General features: G+C 35.6%; 1 protein-coding gene across 8 annotated transcripts in view; it reads right to left on the reverse strand.

Annotated features, from left to right (window-relative positions):
- LOC128866232 (protein GDAP2 homolog) overlaps positions 1-24,705 on the reverse strand; it is a 145,880-nt gene that overhangs the window by 13,767 nt on the left and 107,408 nt on the right. Inside the window, exon 1 of one of the 8 annotated variants that reach the window (XM_054106804.1) lies at positions 14,484-15,807. The exons of the other annotated variants lie outside the window; for them this stretch is intronic. Within the exon in view, the coding sequence (XP_053962779.1) occupies positions 14,484-14,599 (116 nt within the window). The 5' untranslated portion in view covers positions 14,600-15,807. Of the gene's footprint in view, positions 1-14,483; positions 15,808-24,705 lie in introns of those variants that run through there. 8 annotated transcript variants of the gene reach the window in all.

Below are 24,705 nucleotides of genomic sequence, written 5' to 3' on the forward strand. Positions count from 1 at the left end.
GTGCAAAAATTTATAAAGTGGCGGTGCGTCATGCTGCAGTAAGAAAAACATGTAAAATTTTTTGCTTTATCACGCGCAAATTGGAACTACTAGGCTACTGCCTTCAAATTTTCTAGTCATACGAAAATTTTCATTGTAATTGGTATTAAACAGAAGAATTGAGGCATCATACATTCGAAATTTTTCTCTGAGACAACAGCGACGAACAAAGACTGAAAGACGAGTATAAAAAAGCATAATAAAAATTTCTTTAAAATTTAGTAACAGCATTCGCCACAGGATTGGGTGTTCTTCAAAATCTAAATGACTAATGAATTACTTACAAAACCTTCTTAAATAGCTGCAAACGCTCAATGGCTCTCTAACATATGATCAAATCCTTTATAACTTCTAGTGGTGAATTTAAAGCACTACTTAAGTGAGAGTTGTTAAAAATATGGCAATGTCGGCCTAGTGTGTCAGCCAGTGCCGAGTTAATGGTTCTGATGTCCTTTGAGAAATTTTACATACAAAATTGATTAGATATTTTTGAACTTTTTTCAAACGTTTAATGGATCTCTATTTAAACGGATCTTAACCCCTCCCTCATTGGCAGTGCAGATGAAGCCTTGTTCACCACTATGAAGAATTTCGAACTTGATTTTACGATTTGTTTTTGTTTTTATGATACGAAAATTGCTTATTTAGGAATAGATATGCGCCGAAAAACACACATTGTGGACTTGATGAGCAAACACGTTAAAGAATATGGACGACAAAAAAGAGCACTGCGAATACAGTACCTGCCACTTCTTGGGCGTTTGGTCACAAATTTGAGAACTCGAACTAAATAGACCATAAAGTTAGTTTTGTAACTAAATTGAATAATTTGAGCGCCGATCAAATCCACATGGGTTTTTGTTTTTTAATAAACAATTATATTATTTATTAAAATATGTTTTTATTAAATTTTTTTAGTTTAAAATATTTATTAAATAAGTATATGAACACAAACATTATATAACTAAATACAAAACAAAAAAATAAAAAACTTGCACAAACTTCTTTAACCACAATTTTTTATTAAAAACAAAAGTTGTATATTTCATATTAAAATATGCTTTTATTAAGGGGATTCGGTGGTCTAGAAATTTCAAAAAATCAATTTTTTTTTATTATTATTCTTAAGAATATACTATAAAATTTTCATGCGGAAATTCCCAATATTATAGCTTCTACAGCCCATTAAATAGCTAGAGAGCGGTCCGCGCGTTCCTGCACCTCAAACTTTAAACTCATTTATCTCGAAACGACTTTTTTCAGCCTGGTGTTGTCAAAAAAAAAAAACTATTCAAACGAATCGTCTGAAATTTTAATACGTTTTGTTTGTGTTTATTTCGTATTTTTTTATTAAAAAACTGATTTTTGGAGTATGAAATTCAAAACTACGCCATTTTGTGATTTTTTTTTATTCTAGTAGTGGGTCATAGCTACAGTCATACTGATTAATAACTTTTTGGGTTTTGTGTTTCAGATAAATGGAAGAGCCAAAATGGTCGACACCGTCCAGGTCCAATTTTTCGGGAGGGTCAACTTCAGCGCCATTTTTTAAATTATTGAAATAAAATAAAAAAAATTTCATTTTTGTATGCAAAAGAAGTTAAATAAAAAGCCTAAACATTTAAAGTATCGTTTTTAATTTTTTTTATTCTACTCTAAATTCTAAAGCTCTAGACCACCCTTAGGTTTTTCATGAAAAATTGAAATGCAAAAAACAAAATGTAAAATGTAAAAATATTTAGCAAGCTGCCAGATGTTGATTGCTTAAGGATATTTATTATTGATTCTATTCATAATAATTATATAAATATTTTAATTTTTATTCCAAGATTCCGGTTAGCAGTTGCTTTATGTTTCTATGATTAGGGCTCACAAGTAGTTACTAAAGCCTGCAGCCTAAATTTCAACATCATTTTCTATAACGACATAATTTTCTATAACGGTTTTAAAAGATTTGCTGCAAGCAAACTAAAGTGCACACGAATTGATCTGATCTTTAATTCGAAGGGAGTGTAAAAATATGATATTTGTTTTCTCCAAATTCCGTGGTTGATGTTAATTACCAATTTATTTATTTTTTCTCCTATAGTGGAAAGATGTAAAAAGATCAAAACCCTCTTGAATGCATTATAAATGCATACTAAACGATTTCCGTTTACGTCACACTTTTTACAACTTTGTCCAAAAATACATGTGTATATATGTATGCACATATTTTCGTTCAATTAAATTCACAAAACTTTCCCAAAACCTATAACGAGTGTGACGCAAATGGTGAGATACTTCTGCAAATAATAACTGATCTGCATTTATTTTTGAGCAGCCGTTAAAGAATTCTAAAGTAAACCGTGTTTTTTATTAAGTGTCAAGTGTTTTCTTTCCATTTGGTTTGTACATTTGCGTCATACTCTCGAAATTAGCATTTTAAAGATCTTTCTGGACTTGCTTTTTTTTTGGTTTATACCAATGCACCTACATTTTTATGCAAATTCTTTACACACCTAGTTTTAGAGGTTATTGCATCTGAGCTGTGTAATTGGGATAATTGTAATTATTTTTTTAAAATTAATTTTTAAGAGGTTGACGTAGATATAAGCAATAACTAACTAACTAACACTTAGTGATAGGCATGTAAGAGGGTATACACACAAATTTAAATGTAATCGAATTACTAATCCAGATGTCCTCCGACTAGCGCAAATAATTAACAAATTTTTTCTCAATCGAAATGGTGTTAGATAGCAAACTCTCTGTTAATTTGCTTCAAAATTCCTTAAGTACCAGAAATCATCATGTTTAGTATCCTTTTTGAATAGTTAGTGGAAATATTACGAGGTTTGAGACATACGCAGAGCCTAACGAATGTTGGCACTTCTTCTCTAATTAGTGGAGTGCGTTTTGATGTTGCCACACAAATCAAGAGCTCTTCAATTTTATGCTATCTTCGAATAGCAGACAAGTCGTTATGAGAAGCTGTTTCATGCAGAAATGTATGACCTTTGGTTGGCAAGGGCGTTGCGCTAAAACAAAAAAATTGAATCAAAGTGACTGAAAAGTGAAGGCACTTACTTCTATCTTCGATATTTGTGCCTTGCTAATCCTTACCAATGGATTGGAAATGTAGAAAAACAATTTACGAATTTCAAGTGAAAGTCACCCAAAATAGTATTGGTTTTTCCAAATCTGGTGACGGGTTACATTTTCATTGTCTCTAAAATTAGTTTAACCAGTTACCTGGTACCTGTTTTGAGTCTATTCAAGTTTTAATTCAATAAACAAATTAAAGAAATAAAAATAAAATGAAAAAATGTGTGCAAATGCGAATTATATGTTGGAGGAGAGTATGAAAATATTTGTGTACACCTTTTATTGAAATATTTCCAATTAGCTTGAAAGAAGTTAAATAAGAGATCATGTTAATACATCTTTAATTCATATATTCGTTTAGCTGTATTTAAAGTCTTATAACTTTTTTGTTTATTCATTTAGTAAAACAGTAAAAAATCAAATTTTTATGAATTTTAAAGTACTTGATTTTGATGAAACAAAAGGGATATCTTAGGGGGTGATGCCCCAACAAGTAAATGAAAACTGCTTCGGACTTTAAAAGGACATGAAAGTAAAGTACACAATTTCTCAAGTCTGGAATAATGCCATATTGTTTATGAAAATCGGATGTAAAGTAACTAAGTTACAATAAAAAAACCATCTCGGATGGATTAAAAACAATTCTTATTTAAGGTTCCGAAATCCTCTCAACATAAGCCCTAAATACAGGAGTAGACTTCTGTAATTTCTTTTCTTCGTAAACTACAAATAAGTACAGGGTGGTGCAAATTGAATAAGATTTATATTTTTCGAACTTGACAGCTGCAGTATACAAACAGATAAGACACGAAACGCTAAAGGACCAAATAAAAATTCCATTACTCAAAATCAATATTTTTTGTTACAAAGTTACGCAAAAAAAAAGGATGATTAATTTTGCGCATATAGGAATTTCTATGGCAACTTGCAAATTAAGCATAAAAAATAATATTCTCCTCTAGAGAATGAAGAGAAGAAAACACTTGTGTTACAACCAGGCTAATTTGGTCGCAAATAGATAAGAAAAGGTCAGGAGAATTGCACAACCTCTCTAGACCTCTCTTGAAGTTCCTAGTTGATGCTATCGATCATTGGCTGTTAGGTAGCTCTTCTGGGCTAGGAGTATTTTCTCCTGAATACTCAAAAGCTGTTGCAGACGAATAAGAGGAAGAAACAGTGGAACACTTCCTCTGTAATTGTCCAGTCTTGGCAAGGAATAGGCAAGGTTTTTAGCAAAATACTCTTTGACTCTCATACGGAACCATCCGTTGTTGGGATGAAACCTATCCTACGCTTCATAAGAGCGTCTAAATGGTTCCGTGATGAATAAATACTGAGGTTCCTGTGTTACACTGTGGTACCACAACGGACTTACATGGTCTAAGGGAGTTGGCTCCTCTAAACCTACTGCTACAGAAACCTAACCTAACCTAATGGTGGACAAAGCTTCGAGCTTCTTTTAAAAGGGTTTCTCTAACTTAAATGATTAATTTATTTGGTAAAATGTTAAAATAAAATAAAAATACAATCTAACTCACTAAAACAAAACCGACCGCACGCAAATTCTATATTCTAAGCTTTAATTAGTTAAGGAACCGAAAATCGAGAGAACTTTAAAATTTTCCATATAAACTGGAGCGCCTCTAATGCACAATTTAATTTGTTTTTAATATAACTTTTTTTCTAGACAAAACAAAAAAAAAGATTTTGAGTGATGGAAATCTTTATTTGGACCGTTAGCGCTCCGTTGCTTATCTGTTTGTATACTGCAGCTGCCTAGTTTACAATAATCAAATATGATTGACGTACAACGCAATTTGCAAAAATAATAAATCTAATTAGCTGATTAATTTTGCGCATAGTTTGTATATATAGAAGTAGTTGCTTTTATAAATAATAAACATATACGTACGAATATATGTATGTATATTTACGAAACCTTGTCATCAGCTTTCATATTTCTTCTCTTCCATACAATCGGCTTTAAGTTTAAGATGTCATTGACATTAGCGCCGTATAACATAATGGAATGTGGAGCGGTTATGACTTTTATAAGTACTTGCCCAAGTTTTTTATTTTTAAATAGCTTATTAGCACTTCTTATTAAGCGTTTAACGGGAATGAAAATTAGAAGAAAATTGAGGCTGTGCGAATGAACATAACTACCTATATTGAATATACATATATATACAGTAGGTTCTGTTTTTATGCGGCTTTTTTTATGCGGTTTTGAAATAGTGCGGTTTTTTTTTAATTAAAAAAATGCATGTTGACCTATCGGGAATTGTACATATAAACAAGATTCTAAACCAGCTAAGCAAAAACTCATCACAGATTACATCACAAATGCTAGCCCTACAAGTATGGAACCGCCTGCATAACTATCTAGATCAGACGTGTACATTTCCTCAAGTGACGAAAGTGATTTTACGCCAAATCCTAAACGAACGCGCAACATGTGGGTATTGTCTGATTCTATTTCTGACTTAAATTTATTTTTCGATTCTGACGTTTCTTAAATAAAGATATAATTTTCAAAAATACAATATTTTGTTTATGCGATTTTATTTAATTATTTCAGATTCATGCGGTCTATGGAACGTATCTATAGTTATAATATGGGACTAGTGGCCTTTTTTATGCGATTTTATTACATTATTTCGGATTTATGCGGCTTTAGCACTTTTGAAACGTATCTATAGTTTTACTATAGAACTAGTACCTTTTGTTATGCTGTTTCTTGCGGAACGTATCTACCGCATAAAAACAGAACCTACTGTATATACATGAGTACTTATGCATTTAAGTAGTTTAATTTACTCATAAAAGACGTTTCGCTGCTTGCTTTTTGGCGCTTAGTCGATTGATTGCGAAAGTTGAATTCGTGTGTCATATTTAAGATACGCAATTGTGTGCTTTTGAGAAATACTTCAGATTCGTACAAACTTGCTTATGTACATTTCTCAATAAATTTCATGTTTCAAAGAAAGTTTTCAAGGCAACGACTAGTCTTGCACTAAAACTCAGCGCACCGATTTATTGGTCATCAGTTCTAGAGCAGCCTAAACATGTTTTTCATTGATTTTAATTTCAATTTTATTTTATTTTGTAGAGAAATTATATAAATACAGTGTACTCTCTATTGAGTGGATACCTAAGGGAGTCAGAAATTTGTCCGCTTATGTGAAGTGCCCGCTTATGAGAAAAGTGTAAACAAAAAAGTAAGTAATATGTTATGGGAGGCTTGCCCGCTGCAGAGAAACAACATTTTCAAAAATTCTTAAAGATTTGTGGTATGTACTGAAAAGAGTGTCCGTTTAAGAGAGGTGTTCGTAGGAGAGAGTATACTGTATTTATAAATAGACAAATAGTCAGTGCGCTTATGGTGTTCGTGTTTTAATTGTTCGGAAGACGCCGTAGTCGAATTGCAAAACAATGCCTAACATCTTTAGGCAAAACACCGGCAATGTTTTCGAGCCGAACAGGCAGAAAGCTCTGATTCTAATCGGATTAGATTATTTAATAATTTTCGTTACTACAAGTCGAGTGACATTCCAAAGATGTGGAGGTTCACTTGTAAAAAAGTGAAATATTTTCCGAAATATCTTCACATAAGTGCCACTAATCCAGTCCATTTGAGGTAAACGAACTGAATCGATCCTAAAATTCCAAAATATTTTTTTTACACTTATTCTCACAATTTAATATAAGACTGTGTGATTTAGCCCCAATTTGAAACTAAAGCAGGAAAGGATGTGGCACAAATTGGTCTAATTTGGTGGTAGTCTTTTTTGGTCCAGTTATCTACTACGCAGTTATGACTTTCAAAAAAATCGATTTTTTTTATTGCATTTTTGTAATGTACATATATTCAAAAGTATACGCACGAAATTTGAAGTAGATCTAAGCAATACTTTCGGAGTTATACCTAAATATGTAGAGATGCCTCGGCACGTTTTAAGGTAGGTATTGAAACTTTAAACGTGTTTTTTTCAAAACGGCATTTTTCAAGTCGGTGTACACGATATCTCGAAAACGGCTTGTTTGATCGGTCAACGGTTTTAACTCAATCTTTAAAGATACATTTTCTAGTAATTAATCGTTCCTTTTGTAAATCTGATACTTATTTTCCATTTTATAATCAATTTACGGCCAAATTTTAACGTAAAAATCGAAATCATTTCTTTTAAAAGCTGCCATTTTGTGAAAATTCACTATTTTGATTAGCCGAACGATTAATTAAATTACTAGATAATCTAATATATTAACAAAATTTGTTTGGTTTTTTGATTTCAGATAATCCAATCCTGAGTTACGATGTACACCGCAAATCGTCTTTTTTTAAAGGAGGTTCCAGAAATCGCCTGCAGCGCGCTCTATAATCAACATTTTCATAAATAAAAAATTTTGTTACGTTCTTGAAGGATGCTTTTATAACCGCCAAAAATTTTCAAATTAAAATATTCTGAAGTTTCTTCAGGATAAATCCTTGACAACCCGTCTTTTATTTGCTTCATAACTGCGTATAACCCCTTAAAGGTGCTTCTGAATTATCGAAAAAGGCAGACAGCGGGCTGCAATTGACACGTCTTAGAATAAAAACTACTTGAAATTCACTTGAAAGACGACAGTTCATAACTAGTGGTTTGCTCTTCCAGAATTACACACATTACACACACATGCACATTACAACAAGCTTTTGTGTGTGTATATTAGAGCAATAAAATCTACGCTAAAATGCGCAAATATGAAAGTATGCAATAAAAGCAAATAATATTCGAAATTCAATTAAAAAAATCAATTTGTTTTTATTGTTACTATATATAGAAGCTGCTATAATTTTCACACGCAAAAGTTGTTTGTACATATGTACATATGTATCTCTGGTACATATATACATATGTATCTTTGAATCTCATACAGTGGCGGTGGCAGAAAAAATATCGCAATTTTGATGCACATTGCACGCGTAAGGGGAAATTTATATTATTTAAAAATGTTTGTACTTAAAATAACATACAAATTTTTATTATACTTATTTCAAATTTTCTTGTGTATTATTTTTGGAACGCAATTTTCAAATGCAAGCGGTTAAACATAAAAATGAATAATAAACCCAACGGGGCGCTCTCTTTTCGCTACATTTGAAGTGTACATTCAGACATACATAAATACATATTTGCATTGCAACATCTGTAATTGAAATTTATAATTGCATGTGTTGAACCGGATTACCGAAGCGTACAGAAATAAATGCATTCTTCTAATTTCGTTTTATTAAAAATGAATGTGCCTTGCATTGAAGCTGGATTTCGTCAATTTGAAAAAAGAAGAAAAAAACTGGTTGAGAAAAAGATTTCGTATTTGGATATTAATACCTATTGCATATCATATCAAAACTCTGTGATCAGGTCGGATACATCGGATTATAAAAACCGTCTGCCTTTTGGAGTATACCTTCTCCTCCAATGATAGGACAACTTTAAGATGAGCCCCACACAATGAAGGAGAACAACAAACATATTTATATGTACAAGGTGGTGCAAAATTAATCATTGAGTTTTGATTTTGAATAACTTTTTGTACCCTACTTTTCAGTGAGTAGCTTCCGAACATCCGTTTGAGATAACAACAACAGGATATCTGGTTGTGCGCTGGGTTTGAGACCCGTCACGTAAAAATCTTCCTCCAACTAAAAACAAAACAAAGCTTCGGAAGAGAACTCCCTACTTTGATGATGATCCCTGCAACCGAACTAAGGATTATGATTTGAGGGCTCACACCTGGAATGTTCGCTCCCTTAATGGGCAAGAGGTGCCTCTACGCGGCTAGTTGATGTCCTCGTTAGAGAAAAGGCTGAAATCGCTGCCATTCAAGAGATGCGATGGACAAGGCAAGGCCATGTAAAGGAGCGCAAATTTGATGTTGGATTTATAGTGGGGGAGAGACTTCGTCGCCAAGTATCATACTTTCGTTCACTCCGGTGGACGAGCATCTCGCAATAATACGCGTAAAAGTGCAATTTTTAAACCTCTCGCTCATTTGCGCCCATGCATCGACGGAAGAGAAGGATGATGCGATCAAAGATTGCTTCTTTGTATAACTGTGGTAATGAAAAACAATATTTTAAGTGATGTAAATTTTTCTTTTGACTTTTAGGCGCCCATTGCTTGTCTGTTTGCATCTGCAGTTTTCTACAAGTGTCATGTATGATTGACGTACGACGCCATTTGAAAAAATTATAAATCTTCCGATGGGGTGATTAATTTTGCGCCACCTTGTGTACTTAATTCATACTATGAAAGAAGGTAGGTATCACAAAGCCTTCCTTTTCGAGATTATTATTTTTAAGTGAGAATTGGAATAGCTGCTATGTTTTGAGTCGTCATTTCAAGTGATATAACAGGCTTGTGTTTTTAGAGGTTCCAACATTAGAAGTGGTGGTTAGTGCAACTTTTTTTATCTGCTGTATTGTTAAAATTAGAAATTTAAGTAATAGCATTCATTTGGAATTTAACAAAGAAATTCTGTAATTAAAAAATAATAATTTACAAAACAGAAAGCTTTGAAATTTAAAAAAAAAAAAGAGATTTATCAGTTACACACATACTCCTCTCAATAAATTGCAAGTTTTCTAATATGTGTATGTATCTAAGTACTAATAATTTCATTTCAACACAGTGGCATCACATTTTTGACCTAAGTGTTGCTAGATTCGAAATGTACACAATTAAAAGCAAAACAAAATTTTTCACATTAACAGTGTGTGCGGGCACGAGTATATACCTACTTGTAGTATATAAGCTGGGTAGTGGTTAATTTAATGATGTCACTTGATTTTCATTGATGCGCTTATAACATTTTCTCATGCAAATAGAAGTATGTATTATGCATATTTGCTTTTTAATTTATTTACTTTTACTTCATGGCTTTCATAGCTGTGAATGGTGCACAGGTATGTGTGCTTAGATGCTGTTTCTGTACAGTTAAAACTTTTCCCTATGCATATTTTTACTATTGTGTAAATTGAGTTTTTTTGAAATACTTTTCCACGTTTAACTTGTCTACACATGTACAGAGTAACATATCTGCAAAGCTCATTCAATTGAGTCTTATTAATATTTAATAGGCGTTGCCTGTAAAATCGAAAAAAAATTTAGTTTAGTAAGCGCCATTTCACACAAAATTCCACTTTGACCAACAAAATGCAAATGACAAAAAGTACCTGAATGCTTTAATTCGATCATGATTTCAACTCTCCTCATATAACTTTAAACTTTTAAATATTATTGCTGATTTTTTCATGTAAAGGAAAAAATGGTGATATTTTGAAATTGGGGGACATCAGAATTCGTTTTAGAGGTATGGTTCCTTCGGCAAAGTTTCTTATTTTGATCCCTAGAATACGATTTTCACAGAGCAATGAGCGATTTTTAAATCGACCCGCCCTATTATACATACATATATATACGCATATAAATATATAATAGGACTATGAATAAGTTCGTGCGGTTTTTTTTCGAAATTTGAAACTTTATTGACGTAAAATGGTTACAAATTTAATATTCAAAATATTGTCCATCGCTTACTACTACTTTTTCCCATCTTTCTGGCAATTCACGGATTCCCTTTGTGAAAAATTCGGTCGGTTTTGCCGCAATCCAAGAATCGATCCATTTTTTGACTTCATCGTAATTACGGAAGTGCTGGTCAGCCAGGCCATGTTGCATCGATCGGAAGAGATAGTAATCGGATGGCGCAAGGTCTGGACTATACGGCGGGTGGGGTAGGACATCCCATTTGAGCGTTTCTAAGTATGTTTTGACCACTTGTGCAACATGTGGCCGAGCATTGTCATGTTGCAAAATAACTTTGTCGTGTCTATCGGCGTATTGCGGCCGTTTTTCTCGCAGTGCTCGGCTCAAACGCATCAATTGTCGTCGGTAGACATCCCCCGTAATCGTTTCATTCGGTTTCAGTAGCTCATAATACACAACACCCAGCTGGTCCCACCAGATACACAGCATAACCTTCAGGCCATGAATATTCTGCGCCGACGTCGATGTTGAAGCATGGCCAGGGTATCCATACGTTGCCCGACGTTTTGGATTGTCGTAATGGACCCACTTTTCATCGCCAGTCACAATTCGATGCAAAAAAGCCTTTCTTTTGTGCCGTTGAAGCAGTTGTTCGCATGCCATAAAACGGCGTTCAACGTCTCTTGGCTTCAATTCATACGGCACCCAATGGCCTACCTTTCGGATCATTCCCATGGCTTTTAAACGTTTGGAAATGGTTGATTGATCAACTCCCAAAGTTTTTGCAACCTCTTCTTGCGTTTGAGCCGGATCTTGATCGAGCAATTCCTCCAATTCGGTATCCATGAACTTTGGCGGCGCACCCTCGCGTTCTTCGTCTTCCAAGCCAAAATCACCACTTTTAAAGCGTGCAAACCACTTCTGGCACATTCGCTCAGATAGAGCATGCTCACCATAAACTTCCACCAAGATACGATGACTTTCGGCTGCTTTTTTCTTCATATTAAAATAATGAAGAAGAATTCCCCGCAAAAACACATTAATTGGCACGAAATTCGACATTTTCAAGTGTGGTAAAAATATTGTTGTTTACGCTTCAAATAAAAAACTTATACTGACGTTTGTGCCTTACGACAGTAGCTCTCCAATGAATGTTTGGAAATGTGGATCGATGGAATAATAATCAAGTTACGCCATCTGTTGTAAAACCGCACGAACTTATAAATAGACCTATTAAAGTTGCTTCACTACCAACAACGTCAAGGGCTACTTTGTAAAGGGTATGATCCTTGATTGAACCCCTAGTCTCTTGATGCATAAATATGCTACTTAGATACGGAGGTCTGAAAGTTCTGCTGAACGAGATATATTTGGAGAAGCTTTAATTTCTAATCGTCCTTCTGTCAATCATAATTTCATTGGACAACTTTAATTAAATACGCGATTGAATGATGACCTTTGCATGCCATTTAAAAGTGAATGGTGGAAGACTTCCGCACCATTGTTATCCATCTTCAGTCTAGCGGAGAGAACACTTCAAAGTTAGGACTAAATTTAACTATAACTTCTTTGGGTAACTTCCATTGTATACAGGATGGAGTCATGACCCTGCATGCTTTCCACCATTGCTTAAGCAATACAATCAGAACAATGATCTGAATATTAATAGATAGTCTAAGTTTGAACTTCAAAGCATTCATAAAGTTTAAATAGTCTCAAATTTAAAGAACACAGAAGGATAAAATTTAGTCAACTATACGCCGTTTTTTTCATTTCTTCTTCTACGAAAACACCTGTTTACAACAATATATTTGGATAACTTTTACTGAAGTTCAATGGATTCAGATACCCAGCATTCGTGCCATCTCTTTGGTGGACTTCCGGGAGTTGTAGTGCGGATTATTCTGCCGTTCATCGCCATACTTGCTATTCGTATACTCGACATTCTGCGAACACGATTTTTCCACAATGATTTGCTCTAATTTCTGGATAGGAAGATATCTTTGATTTCTTAGAGTTCGAAGTAACTTTTGTGAGTTTGTAAAAATTTAGGTTTACAAGTTTTCTATTATTCTTTTTTTAATTTCTGTCATCATAGGATGATTTATATAAATGTATAATAGAGCACCGATGATAATTCCATGCTCCAATAAAACTGTCTTTTTTACCCGTTGATAGAAAAAATTACTGAGATTCAAAAGTTTCTACTTTGCTACCTGTATAAGAGATATGTAATTTTTGAGGGGAAATGAAGGGAGTGCGAGGAGTTTTGGGGACATTAATAACTGTTTGTTCAATGCATTAAAGCAGTGACTTTATGCGTACCAATCTACTTCAAATAAGCTTTGCGCTCTCTCATGATTAAAGTAATATTGTAACTAAAGTAAGTCATGGATGCGACATGTCTGTGCAAAGTTATACCCATTTCATCATTAAACCAAATATTGACATACCCAAATAACTTTAATTGTCCAACTATGGTAAGTGTGAAAGCTTTTAGTCTGGTAAATCTGCGTGTATTTAAAAAAAAACGTGAGTGTCTAATGATCAGGTTGTAAAAACATTATTTCGGATAGTATTTTACTTTAGTTAATAATGGACTCTTAGTGAAAATTACGCATCGCTAAGTATAAACTACAATTATCTCACACCTACTTATGAACATATGTATATACAGTTGAGAACACGAAAATAGTAGTACCAAAAAAATATTCGATTTTTCCAAAATATAAGGAGAAAACACGCAACAACTTCAGGAGGAAAATTTAACAAAAATGAACGAGAATTGAGAGCCAACTCAACTAGCACTTTATTATAGTAAAATGTAAAAGGTTACAAAGCTGCGCATCCAATTGTTTTTTTTTTTTTAATACTGATTAGAAGGTTTGAAATTTAGGTAAAAATGTGTTTAATTTTTATAAGTTTTGTACAAAGTTTAGAACTTTGATTTATAAGGCATTTCATGTAAAGTGAGCTATATGTCTATAATAATTAATGAAAATTAAAACAAGAAAAAAAACAAAGAAAAATGGCCAACACTGGTCGAAAAATTGGATATATACTATGATATTTTGAACATGGGAGTATATATGTATAAGTATACAAGGTGGCGCAAAATTAATAACCCAATCGGAAGATATATAATTTTTTCAAATGGCGTCGCACGTCAATCAAATTTAACAGAGAAGAGATAATTGTTTTTTTTATTTAGTAAAAAAGGTATTCAGTACAAAATTGGATGACTAATATTGCACCACATCGCATAACTAATTATATAGACGCAGATATGCGTACCACCGCTGTAGCCGAATGAGTTCAGGCGTGATTAGCATTGAGAATTGTGTAGCTTCGAATCTTCGTGCATGAAGTACCAAGGGATAGAACAAGTTTTTTCTAATAGCGTTTTTTCCTCATAAAAAATAACTGCCGTTCGGAGTCGCCTTAAAACTGTAGATATCTCCATTTGCGGAAGAGCTCGTCCGAACGCCTAAAACTGTTATAAGCGGCTTTATATATGCATATATAAATATTACCCATCCACTTGTTTATGTATCAATAAATGCACCCCTTGCGAATCATTAATCATCAAACTGCCTGCTCTCCTGCCCTGCGCTCATTTCTCTTAGAAGTCTTACTGTACATATGTATGTATGTACTTGTATTATATAATTAAGAAATCTTTCATCACCAAACGAACTTACGCGTACTGAATGCCTATACGCCTACTGTCTGTCTATACCAAAAGGGATGATTTCATTTTCAATATCTTCTCCCCATCATACCATCTTATGCATATGTATGCATGTATATATTACTGACCTTTCCTCTGGTGTTTCGATCGGCTCATGTGGCATTGCCTCTCCAATGTCTGCCGCTGTCTCTTCCATGGGACTAGTGCCCAAATCTATGCTTGTCATACCCTCAATCATGGCCATGTTTTTTTTGTAAGTTGATGGCTTTTGCTTGTTATTGGTATTGCTGTTGTTATTAAGATACCCTTCTGTGCGTCTTTAACACAAGCAAACGCAAAATATACCAATGTCAGTAAGAAAGTAGTAGTGCGTAAGGCGCCGGGTTGCTGCTAGTGCCACTCGCCTCTCTATTATATTGTTATTGTTTTGGGTATGGCGTCGTATTGGCGTCGCGAATGTAAAATGTTGTCGTTGTTGTAGTTTTTTCTTCCTTTTTTTCGTTTTTCACTTTAGACTTACGTCTTTGCCTATTTTATTGTTATTTTTCTTGCTTTCAGCGGCTTTGTTAGTGTATATGCTTGTAGTTGTGGTGAGCGCTGAATCAAACTTTTGCCATCACTGAACTGTGTACTACATATGTATGTACGTATGTAGCTATATATGCACTTATTATGCAAAATGCACTGCACGTTAGTGGTTGCAGTTGTGTTATTGATTGCTCCGCTTTGGATTGACAGTTGTTTATTAGTGAGTAAATTTGTGGTTCAGACACGAGTTAAACGACGCGCATAAATCACATACAATTTAGTATTGTATAGCTTACAAATCAAATTAAGTAATGAACAATGCCGCTATGATGTGTGCAGTAAAATTTTCCGCCGCAAAATATTTATATGTACGTACGGTAGTGCCTGAGTAAGTACGTGTGAAAAATCAATGCAAAGATTTTTTCTATCAGGCAACTGCAAATGTGTAACTGCTTGGCAAATAATCAAATTTGTGTAAAGCTTTGCAAGTTTTATGTACATACGTATATATGTATGTACGTCTGTTTTGATTTCACTTCCTTTTAGTTGTGTTTTCCGAAAGATGAAAATAAAATTTCCACATTCACTTTAGTTTATTTCACTTTTCTTGACGTAAATCGTTTAAATGACTAACGTAGAATTGCTACTTCTTGTTTTTTTTTGAGATTGTTTTTACTGAAAAATGTATTTTTGGAAGCCAAATTTGTAAGTATAAATTTCTATCTTCTACGCAGTCTTGTATTTTAAATTTTGTTTTGCAGAACTTCAGCTGTTTTACAAGTTTATGGTTTGAGGAGCACGAGATGACTGTTCTTTCAGAACATCCGCAAAAGTTTAAATCGAAAGAAGATTTTTTAGTAATAGAATAAAAGAAATTCAAGTATGAAATGCCGTTTGGAGCGTCTGCATTCGCCGAAATTTGTATCTTTACTAAGCACAACGCTGAGCACCGACGAGGCAATGTGACGAACTCACGAAAATGAGATTTCCAAGCTTGTAGCAGTAGCTGCGATGCGACATGCATTGCGCTCCCAAAAAAACCAAAAAATGCGTGCTTACTCGGCAAGCAAAGGCAGTCCACATGTACGAGTAGAAGTAGAGTAGAGCAGATACAGCCACAGACACAGCTGTAGGCACAATAGCATGTAGCAGAGAAGAGGCGAGCAATGCAGATTGTAGCAGAGCATGACGGAGCAAAGCAGCGTCGACTGAAGCAGAGCAGCGCAACGTATCCGCGACTAGCCACATGAAAGCATGCTCGCTGAAATACCCCGATTTGTAGTGACCGCTGAGAGTCCAAAATGAAAACGAGGTACATACATACATTTATACAAAGTATGGAGCAAAGGAGACTGTTAAAACAACAACAGCAGCAGGAGTGTTAAATAGGGGGTGGGGCGTTGCCAACGACGGCATAAATATAATACTAGTTGTTGGTTTTTGTGCTGATGTGGCGTTGCTGCCGCTGTGTGCCGCTTTTGTGTATAGTTTTCAGCCGCACAGCTAATAACGGTGGGAGTGTGCATGACGTATGCGTAACGTAACGCATCCTTTTCATTTGCTCGCTAAGACATACTGCGTATGAGCAACATTTAAGAGTGGTAAGAAAAGTAGTTGTCTATATTTTGGTGCTAAAAATGTTAAATTTTCCCTGTGAACAAACAAAAATTAGTTTTGAAAAATCATGAAAAATGTAGCGTTAATGAATTTCGGAAAGGAAATTTTCATAATCTGAACCTAACTGACTTTGGCAGGTCTTGCTTTTAGGCTAATAAATTTTGATCTTTCCCAGCTCAATAGCTCAAATATTAATTTAGAGCTCGTCAATTTAGTGCTTGACTAAATCGTCTTAAGGCACTTTATCACAATTGCTAAGAATTGCAGATTAAACTTTGATATAGAACTTCATTATTGTAATTATGATATCCTTTTATGCGATATAAATTACGTGTTGATTTTTACGAACTCCTTTTAGACTACCAAGTATTTATTGCCTCTTTAAAAAAAGAGAAAAATTCCACACATATAACTTATTTCCTCATAAGCAACATTTTTAAATATGAAAATGACGGGACTGATTAATTTCAGTATTTACTCCTCAACTGCCTTGCTTTTATGAAGCTAAGGTAAAGATTGACTTCACAATCGCATTCAGCACGCAAAATGAGCTGGAAAACTTTTGGTGCCATCTTATTTGTACAGGGACCGTTCCACTCAGCGGATTTAAATAAATTTAATTTTATTTCTATTGCTGATTGGGGGCTTCGATGGTGGAATATATGTACGTACTTATACTTTCTATTAATTTTGCACTGGTGCTGTTTAGTAAACACCCTGTATGAGATAGAAGGGAAAAATAGTTAATAAGTAAAAATACAGAGTGATTCCATAAGATCACAGATTTTCTTCTTCCAAATTATAATTTTTTTAATTACATCATGTTTTCTAGTCTATTGTCGAAATACAACATTCATTAAATGCCCAGCACGACTCCTCTGGCAATACAGGATGCGCTTATCAATTCTATGATTTGGGCTGTATATAAATTATAACGTGTATGAGTTCGTTTTTCAGCTCAGAAATCGTATCGGGCTTGTTTACATAGACCATTTTTATTCACATCATTCACATAGACTTTTGATGTAGCTCCGGGGATAGAAATCTAATGGTATCAAATCGCAAGATCTCGGTGGCCATTTTACCACGCTGTTACGTGCGATAATGTGTCTTGGCGGCTTCGTTCGTAATGGGGTCATGGTTTCAAGCGCCATTTTGGCGCCGTACTATTAAAACCACACCTTGTCTAAGTCCGTGTCACCTTACTCAGACATCATATCACGATAACATTCAGGAAAAAAATTACATATCAAATATAATTTCTGTCAAAGATCTGCACCAACCTTGACAAATCATCAAGCATCAGTATCACCCTATACAAACATAATTAGAAGAGAATACGCAAGTATTCTGCCGCGTGCTCTCGTTATCTCTTGCTCGCTCTCTAGCATTCTCAATCTCTTATTCTCTCTCTCAGTGCAGGTTTCTGTTCCGATGCTCTCTTGTGTCCTGCGCACTCCCACTTTACTCAATGTGAATTTCAACTATGTTCCCCGATTGTTTGTGGCGCGGTATCCAGCTCGACCTTGCCATATTGTACATTGACTTATGATAAAGATATTATAGCCTAAAAAGCTGCTTTGGTGTTTTTAAGAAACATCAGTCACACTTGCATTGCATGACATGCCATCAATTCCTATTGTGAAATATCGATTGGCTTTGATGCAGTTTGTCATTGCGCTTCAATGCAGTTTGTTTCCATTTCAGTTTAATTTGCTCAAAGGCTTAGCGGGGACTAGATTTTATGTTGCAAATAGACATATTTACTCTTTATAAGAAATAGTTTTACATTCATGATTCTAGCTTTCTCGCATTTAAAAATATAACAGTTATTTTCATAAACAAAATGAGTTGTTAACTTCTTTTATGGGAAGGCTTTACAAAAAATGGTTTGCCGAATTCGTAAGAGAGAGAGAATAGTTTAGGTGAGGTTAGGTTACGGCGCTTGCCACTTTCCGTAGGGGCGTAGAGGAGCCTACTTAGGGAAAAGTAGATTGTTTATTCCAAACAAACACATCCCTGCATTGTCCTCTTAAATTCCGTAAGGCGAAAGAAGGACAATGCAGGAATGAACAACAGCACCAACATCGAAATAAAAGTTTCAGTTTTTAACTAACAGCACACGAAGAACAAGGTAGACCACACGAAGGAGATAAAAATCCAGCTATATCGCTAATTAAACAGGTTATTATACATATTATTTTAAATATAATTAATACTCAAACACACACATGTATATACCATATAAACCCAATTTATACAATAATAAATTGAATTATAACGAATTGAACACACCCTATTTTTCATTTATACGGAATCGGCCACATATCGTCGATATACCCCGACATTTTGGTCCTTCGAGACGGATATACACAGTGAAAAATATACCCGAAGTATTCAATCACAAGTTCAACAGATATTAATCTACAAAGAAATCTAAGCAGAAGCTGCCAAGACATCAACGATAAAAACCCATCAACAAAAAAAAAAAAAAACTGTAAGTACGACCAAAATAATTTCAAATATTTTTTCATAAGTGTAAATCACAATTTTGCAAAGTAAAATTAAAAAATTTGTGATTAAGCTAGCTTGAATCGCTAGTTATTTTGCTATATATTCTGCTTTGCACTTTTATATATACCTATATATATATATATATATATAATACATACCCGAAACAGTTCAGTATAACACAGTATAATATACATACATACCCGAAACAGTGTAACACCAGTTGCTCTGTCGACAGCGATTATTGCTTATATTTTTTACATTTTAGTCAAATATACACACCCACACGTATATAAAAACAAAGCAACCCATTCCACCTAACAATTTGTTGGTATCAATATCAACGGTTAACCCAACCAGTACTCACAAACTAAAATTACCCAGTAGGAAATCGAAAACGCTACCCAGTAGGAAATTGAAAAAGCGACCCAGTAGGAAAAAATTGAAAACCCCCTGTAGGAAAAATTTGAAACGCATTCTCAGTTACCTTTAGTGAATAAAATTTTGTAATACATAAAAGTACGAAAATTCATTTGAGCTTTATCTTCAAAATAATAATCGAACTCACTCCCTTCATTACATTCGGTTGTAAAGCCACATTCTTTTAAATAAAATGGAAGACTTTAAGATAACAACTTCTGATTTGATTGAATTCGTGGATGATCATTTCCAGACCCTACCTGAAAACGAGTCAGTATACACTTTAGAAATCAAAAGAGTTGAACTCGATTCTCTTTATAATAAATTGAAAAAGCATATGATTTTTTTCGCAGAGCCCCTAATAGTGCCGACGATTTAAACAAAATAAAAGATTCATATAAAAAATGCTATCAAATGTATCTAAACTGCTTAGCTTCAATAAATAAGGATGTGGACATTCTAAAGAACCCGAAACATACCCAAGAAATTAAAGAGAGACCTTCAGAGGTCCCTATAATGGATTTCGCACCCACAGTTCATCTACCCCCATGCGACACGGACATCTTTTACGGAGATTATGTGACATGGCCTACATTTAGAGACATGTTCACAGCCCTTTATATCCATAATCCAAGGATAAGCAATGTGGAAAGGCTCTTCCACTTGAACCAAAAGACCCGGGGCGAAGCACGAGAAGCAATTAGAAGTGCACCCTGAACGAATGATGGTTTCATACAAGCTTGGAAAAATTTAACCGACCAATATGAAAACAAACGAATGCAGGTGAATACCCAACTAAAAACTCTTTTTTTTTGAGTGTCGAAACCCGTATATCTCTAATCAAAAAGTACGGATATTGTTATAACTGTTTAGCAATGTCGCATAGGTTCAGAGTTTGCAAAAGCAAATACTCTTGCAGAAAATGTAATAAAAAGCATAATACCCTACTCCATAGAGACTCAACAAGTCGAACCCAGTCCCCCCCGGAGGGATCAAGAGTCTTAAGTTCAACTCCTGATACCAACACAGATATCTCTACACCCACGCAAACCCCAAAAATAAATCCGCAAACCTATACCAACATTATACAGTCCACTCTATCGACAACCCAAGACCCATTCAACCCAAATAGGAAGCAGATTTTATTAGGAACTGCCATGGTTCAGATAGAACATAATGGCCAAAGATTCACTGCAAGAGCACTCACCGATTCGGGATCCGAAGCTACGTTTATATCCAAAAAACTACAGCAGAATCTCGATATACCCACACACTCCATGCCAGCCCAAGTAACTGGGTTAAATAACTCAGTTTCAGTAACACCAACAAAAATGTGCGAAATTACCCTATACTCACCGTTGAATACACATTTTAGAATATCGGCACAAGCATTTATTGTAAACAACCTCACGGACAATTTACCCTCATACCCACTTGACCCTAAGTTGTGCCTTGAAAAGCTCGGTTTCATATTAGCAGACCGCCAATTCCACAAACCCAGACCCGTGGACATATTGATTGGTAGCGATCTATACCCAAAACTTATTCTAGGAGGAGTTAAACGAAATATTTTAGGTTCACTCTTAGCCCAAGAGACAGAGTTTGGGTGGATTTTGACTGGCCCTGTACCCAGATTGTCTCAGTCACCAAACTTGGTCTCTTTTTACAATAAAATGAGCCCGGATAACCTACTTACTCGTTTTTGGGAGGTAGAGGAAGTTCCCAAAAAGCCCCTAGCCTCCCCATCAGACGTACTTTGCGAAGAAAGATATCAAAAAACTACACGTCGAAACGCCAACGGACGCTATATAGTAACTCTACCCTTTAAGAACCCCGAAAACGTCGAAATTGGAGAGTCAAGAAACATAGCGCTAGCTCAATACCTCAGAAATGAAAGGTCTTTACTCAAAAGGCCCGAAGCTAAGGCAGAATATGATAAAGCAATTACCGAATACCTGGAACTTGGCCACATGAAGAAAGTTGAATATAAGGCCGCGGATAAAACCACCTCATATTATTTACCACATCACGCGGTTATTAAACCCGACCGTATAACAACAAAATTACGAGTGGTATTTAATGCATCAAGCCCAACATCTAATCGAAAGAGCCTCAATGACACTTTATATGTTGGACCCACTCTTCAAATGGACTTAGCCCTTCTAATTTTAAAATGGAGACTCTTTCGATTTGTTTTTAACGCGGATATTCAAAAAATGTATCGACAGATACTTGTCGACCCGTAGCACACCCCTTTTCAAAGAATACTCTTCAGAAAATCTGTCGAAGACCCAATAGAAGACTTTGAACTTCAAACAGTTACGTTCGGTATAAATTGCGCGCCATATTTAGCTATTCGAACCCTATTAAAGCTAGCCGATGACGTCCAAGATACACACCCTATAGCATCGAATATTCTTCGCAACGAAATGTACGTAGACGATGTCTTAACAGGAACCCATGACCTATCAACTGCTAAAAGAGCAAAAAATGAACTAATTTCTGCTTTGGAATCCGCTGGATTTGCTTTACGCAAATGGACCTCAAATGACCCAGAAATATTAGCAGAACTTCCTCAGGAGCATAAGTTAAACATGGAATTATTGAATTTGCCCGAGTTCAACAATGCCAAAACCCTAGGTATACGATGGAACTCCAAAAAAGATTCATTTTTCTTTCTCGTCAACCCAATCGAGACGTTATTTGACCCCGCCGGTTGGCTCAGTCCAGTAATAATAACGGCAAAAATTATTATGCAGCAAGTATGGCTTGATAAAACCGACTGGGATGAAAGTCTTAAGCCACTCACGCTTCATCGATGGCTTAATTTCGTTAAAGACCACGAAACGGCAAACAATATTCAAATACCCAGATGGACCCATTTCTCACCATTAGCAACCATCGAATTTCATGGATTTTCTGATGCTTCCGAGAAAGCTTATGCCGCAACCCTTTATATTCGAGTCACCATCGAAACCGAAGTATGGATCCCCCTCTTAGTATCGAAAACGAGAGTTGCCCCAATTAAAAGCATATCGTTGCCAAGGTTAGAACTCTGTGGAGCCGTTCTATTAGCTAATCTTGTCGACACTACCCTATCCCAATTAAGCTTAAAGCAATATCAAAGCTATTTTTGGAAGGACTCAACTATAGTTTTATCGTGGTTAAACAAACCACCATGTTCTTGGAGTACATTCGTGTCTCACCGAGTTACCGCGGTCATGGAAAAGGTTGGAGTCAACAACTGGCGCCATGTCGAAAGCCATGACAATCCCGCAGATTTGGCAAGTCGAGGATGTACACCCACGGAACTTTTGAATTCCAAACTTTGGTCCCGTCAATTGGTTAAGATTCGGACAAGAACAATGGCCAAAAATTCAAAAACCCTATAACACGACGATTGAAATCAAACCCGTAAAGACTTTCGCAATAACGACCCATGAGGATATCCTAGAAAGATTCTCCTCACTACCCAAAGCCATTCGTATAGTTGCGTATTTATTTAGGTTCTACTCAAATGCCTCACCCAGGCGACGTGAATGTCAATATTCAAGCCAAGAAATAACTCCAAACGAATTCAAAGCGACGCGAATAAAACTAATTATTTTGACCCAAAAAAATTATTTCCCACAAGAATATGATGCCTTGTCCCGAAAGAGCCAGATACCCAAGAAAAGTTCATTATTGACTCTCAACCCGTCAATGGACCCGAATAGAATAATGCGAGTTGACGGACGGTTAAGCAATTCTGCAGCACTATCATATAACGAGCGACACCCAATCTTACTACCCTATAGCAGCCAATTAGCAAAGCTATTAACCCAATTTACCCATTCAATAACCCTACATGACGGCAATCAATTGGTTTTGAGACTCATACGAACAGAGTTTTGGATACCAAAATTAAGGATCCTCATAAAATCGATGATCCACAACTGCAAAACTTGTATATTGTACAAGAAGACACAACAAATAATGGCGGCACTCCCAACTGAGAGGACAACCTTAACCCGACCATTTGCAGCCACAGGAATTGATTTCGCTGGACCCTATGACATAAAAAATTACACTCAAAGAGTATGCCTAATAACCAAAGGTTATATCTGTATATTCGTATGTTTCGCAACCAAGGCCATACATCTTGAACCCGTCAGCAATCTTACGACGCAAGCCTTTATGGCAGCATTTGCACGTTTTTTTTTTCCAGGCGTGGATGTCCCTCCGATCTCTATTCGGACAACGGAACAAACTTTGTGGGAGCTTCCCAACTATTGGTCAAAGATCGACGAGAATTTCTCAAAACCCTACAAACCCAAGTAACAGCTAATTATGGGCATCAAAACATCAATTGGCACTTCAACCCCGCAGGAGCTCCGCATATGGGCGGACTATGGGAGGCAGGAGTAAAAAGTTTCAAAACTCATTTAAAAAAGGTATCACAAGCCCAAAAATTTACCTTCGAGGAACTAAGTACCCTATTAACCCGCATAGAAGGTTGCTTGAATTCTCGCCCATTAAGCCCTTCAAATGACGACCCAACAAGCTTAGAACCCTTAACCCCAGGACACTTTTTGATTGGTACCCCAATATTAACACCCGCCGAACCCAATTTAGAAGATACTAACCTAAGTATTATAAACAGATGGACAAAACTAAAAGCACTCCATCAACATTTCTCCAAAAGATGGAAAGAAGAATATCTGAAGGAACTCCACAAGCGATATAAGTGGAAATACCCTCAACGTAACGTGGAAGTTGGTGATTTAGTTGTCGTCAGAAACGAAAATCTACCCCCAAACGAGTGGAAACTAGGCCGAATAAAAAAGGCATACTGCGGTTCAGATAACAGAACCCGAGTAGTAGACATTCGTACCGCTCAAGGCACAATAACCCGTCCCATAACAAAACTTGTAATACTACCTATTAATTAAAAGTTAATTTTTTATAATATCATGGCCCCCCTAACCCCAAAAAGGAAAACCATTTCAACGGTCAGGACCACTCGCCGAAGCAGCCCAACAATGAGCATCCGCTCCCTCAGCACGACCCACAGCTTGTCACCACTCTCGGATGAAAAAGCTTTAAGAGCTTTAGCAATCCGATCTCGCCGGTTTCGTACAACTCTTTCACCCATACAAGAAGAGAGAAATAGCGACATACACCGCACGGCACACCCCAAAATTTCCAACACTACGCGACCCAAATATAGTACACACCGACACGTTGCATGTGGAATATGCAAAAGGGATCATAGGTTGGTGACATGCTCCAAAT

Source organism: Anastrepha ludens, chromosome 6 (assembly GCF_028408465.1).
Source record: "Anastrepha ludens isolate Willacy chromosome 6, idAnaLude1.1, whole genome shotgun sequence".
NCBI lineage: Eukaryota > Metazoa > Arthropoda > Insecta > Diptera > Tephritidae > Anastrepha > Anastrepha ludens.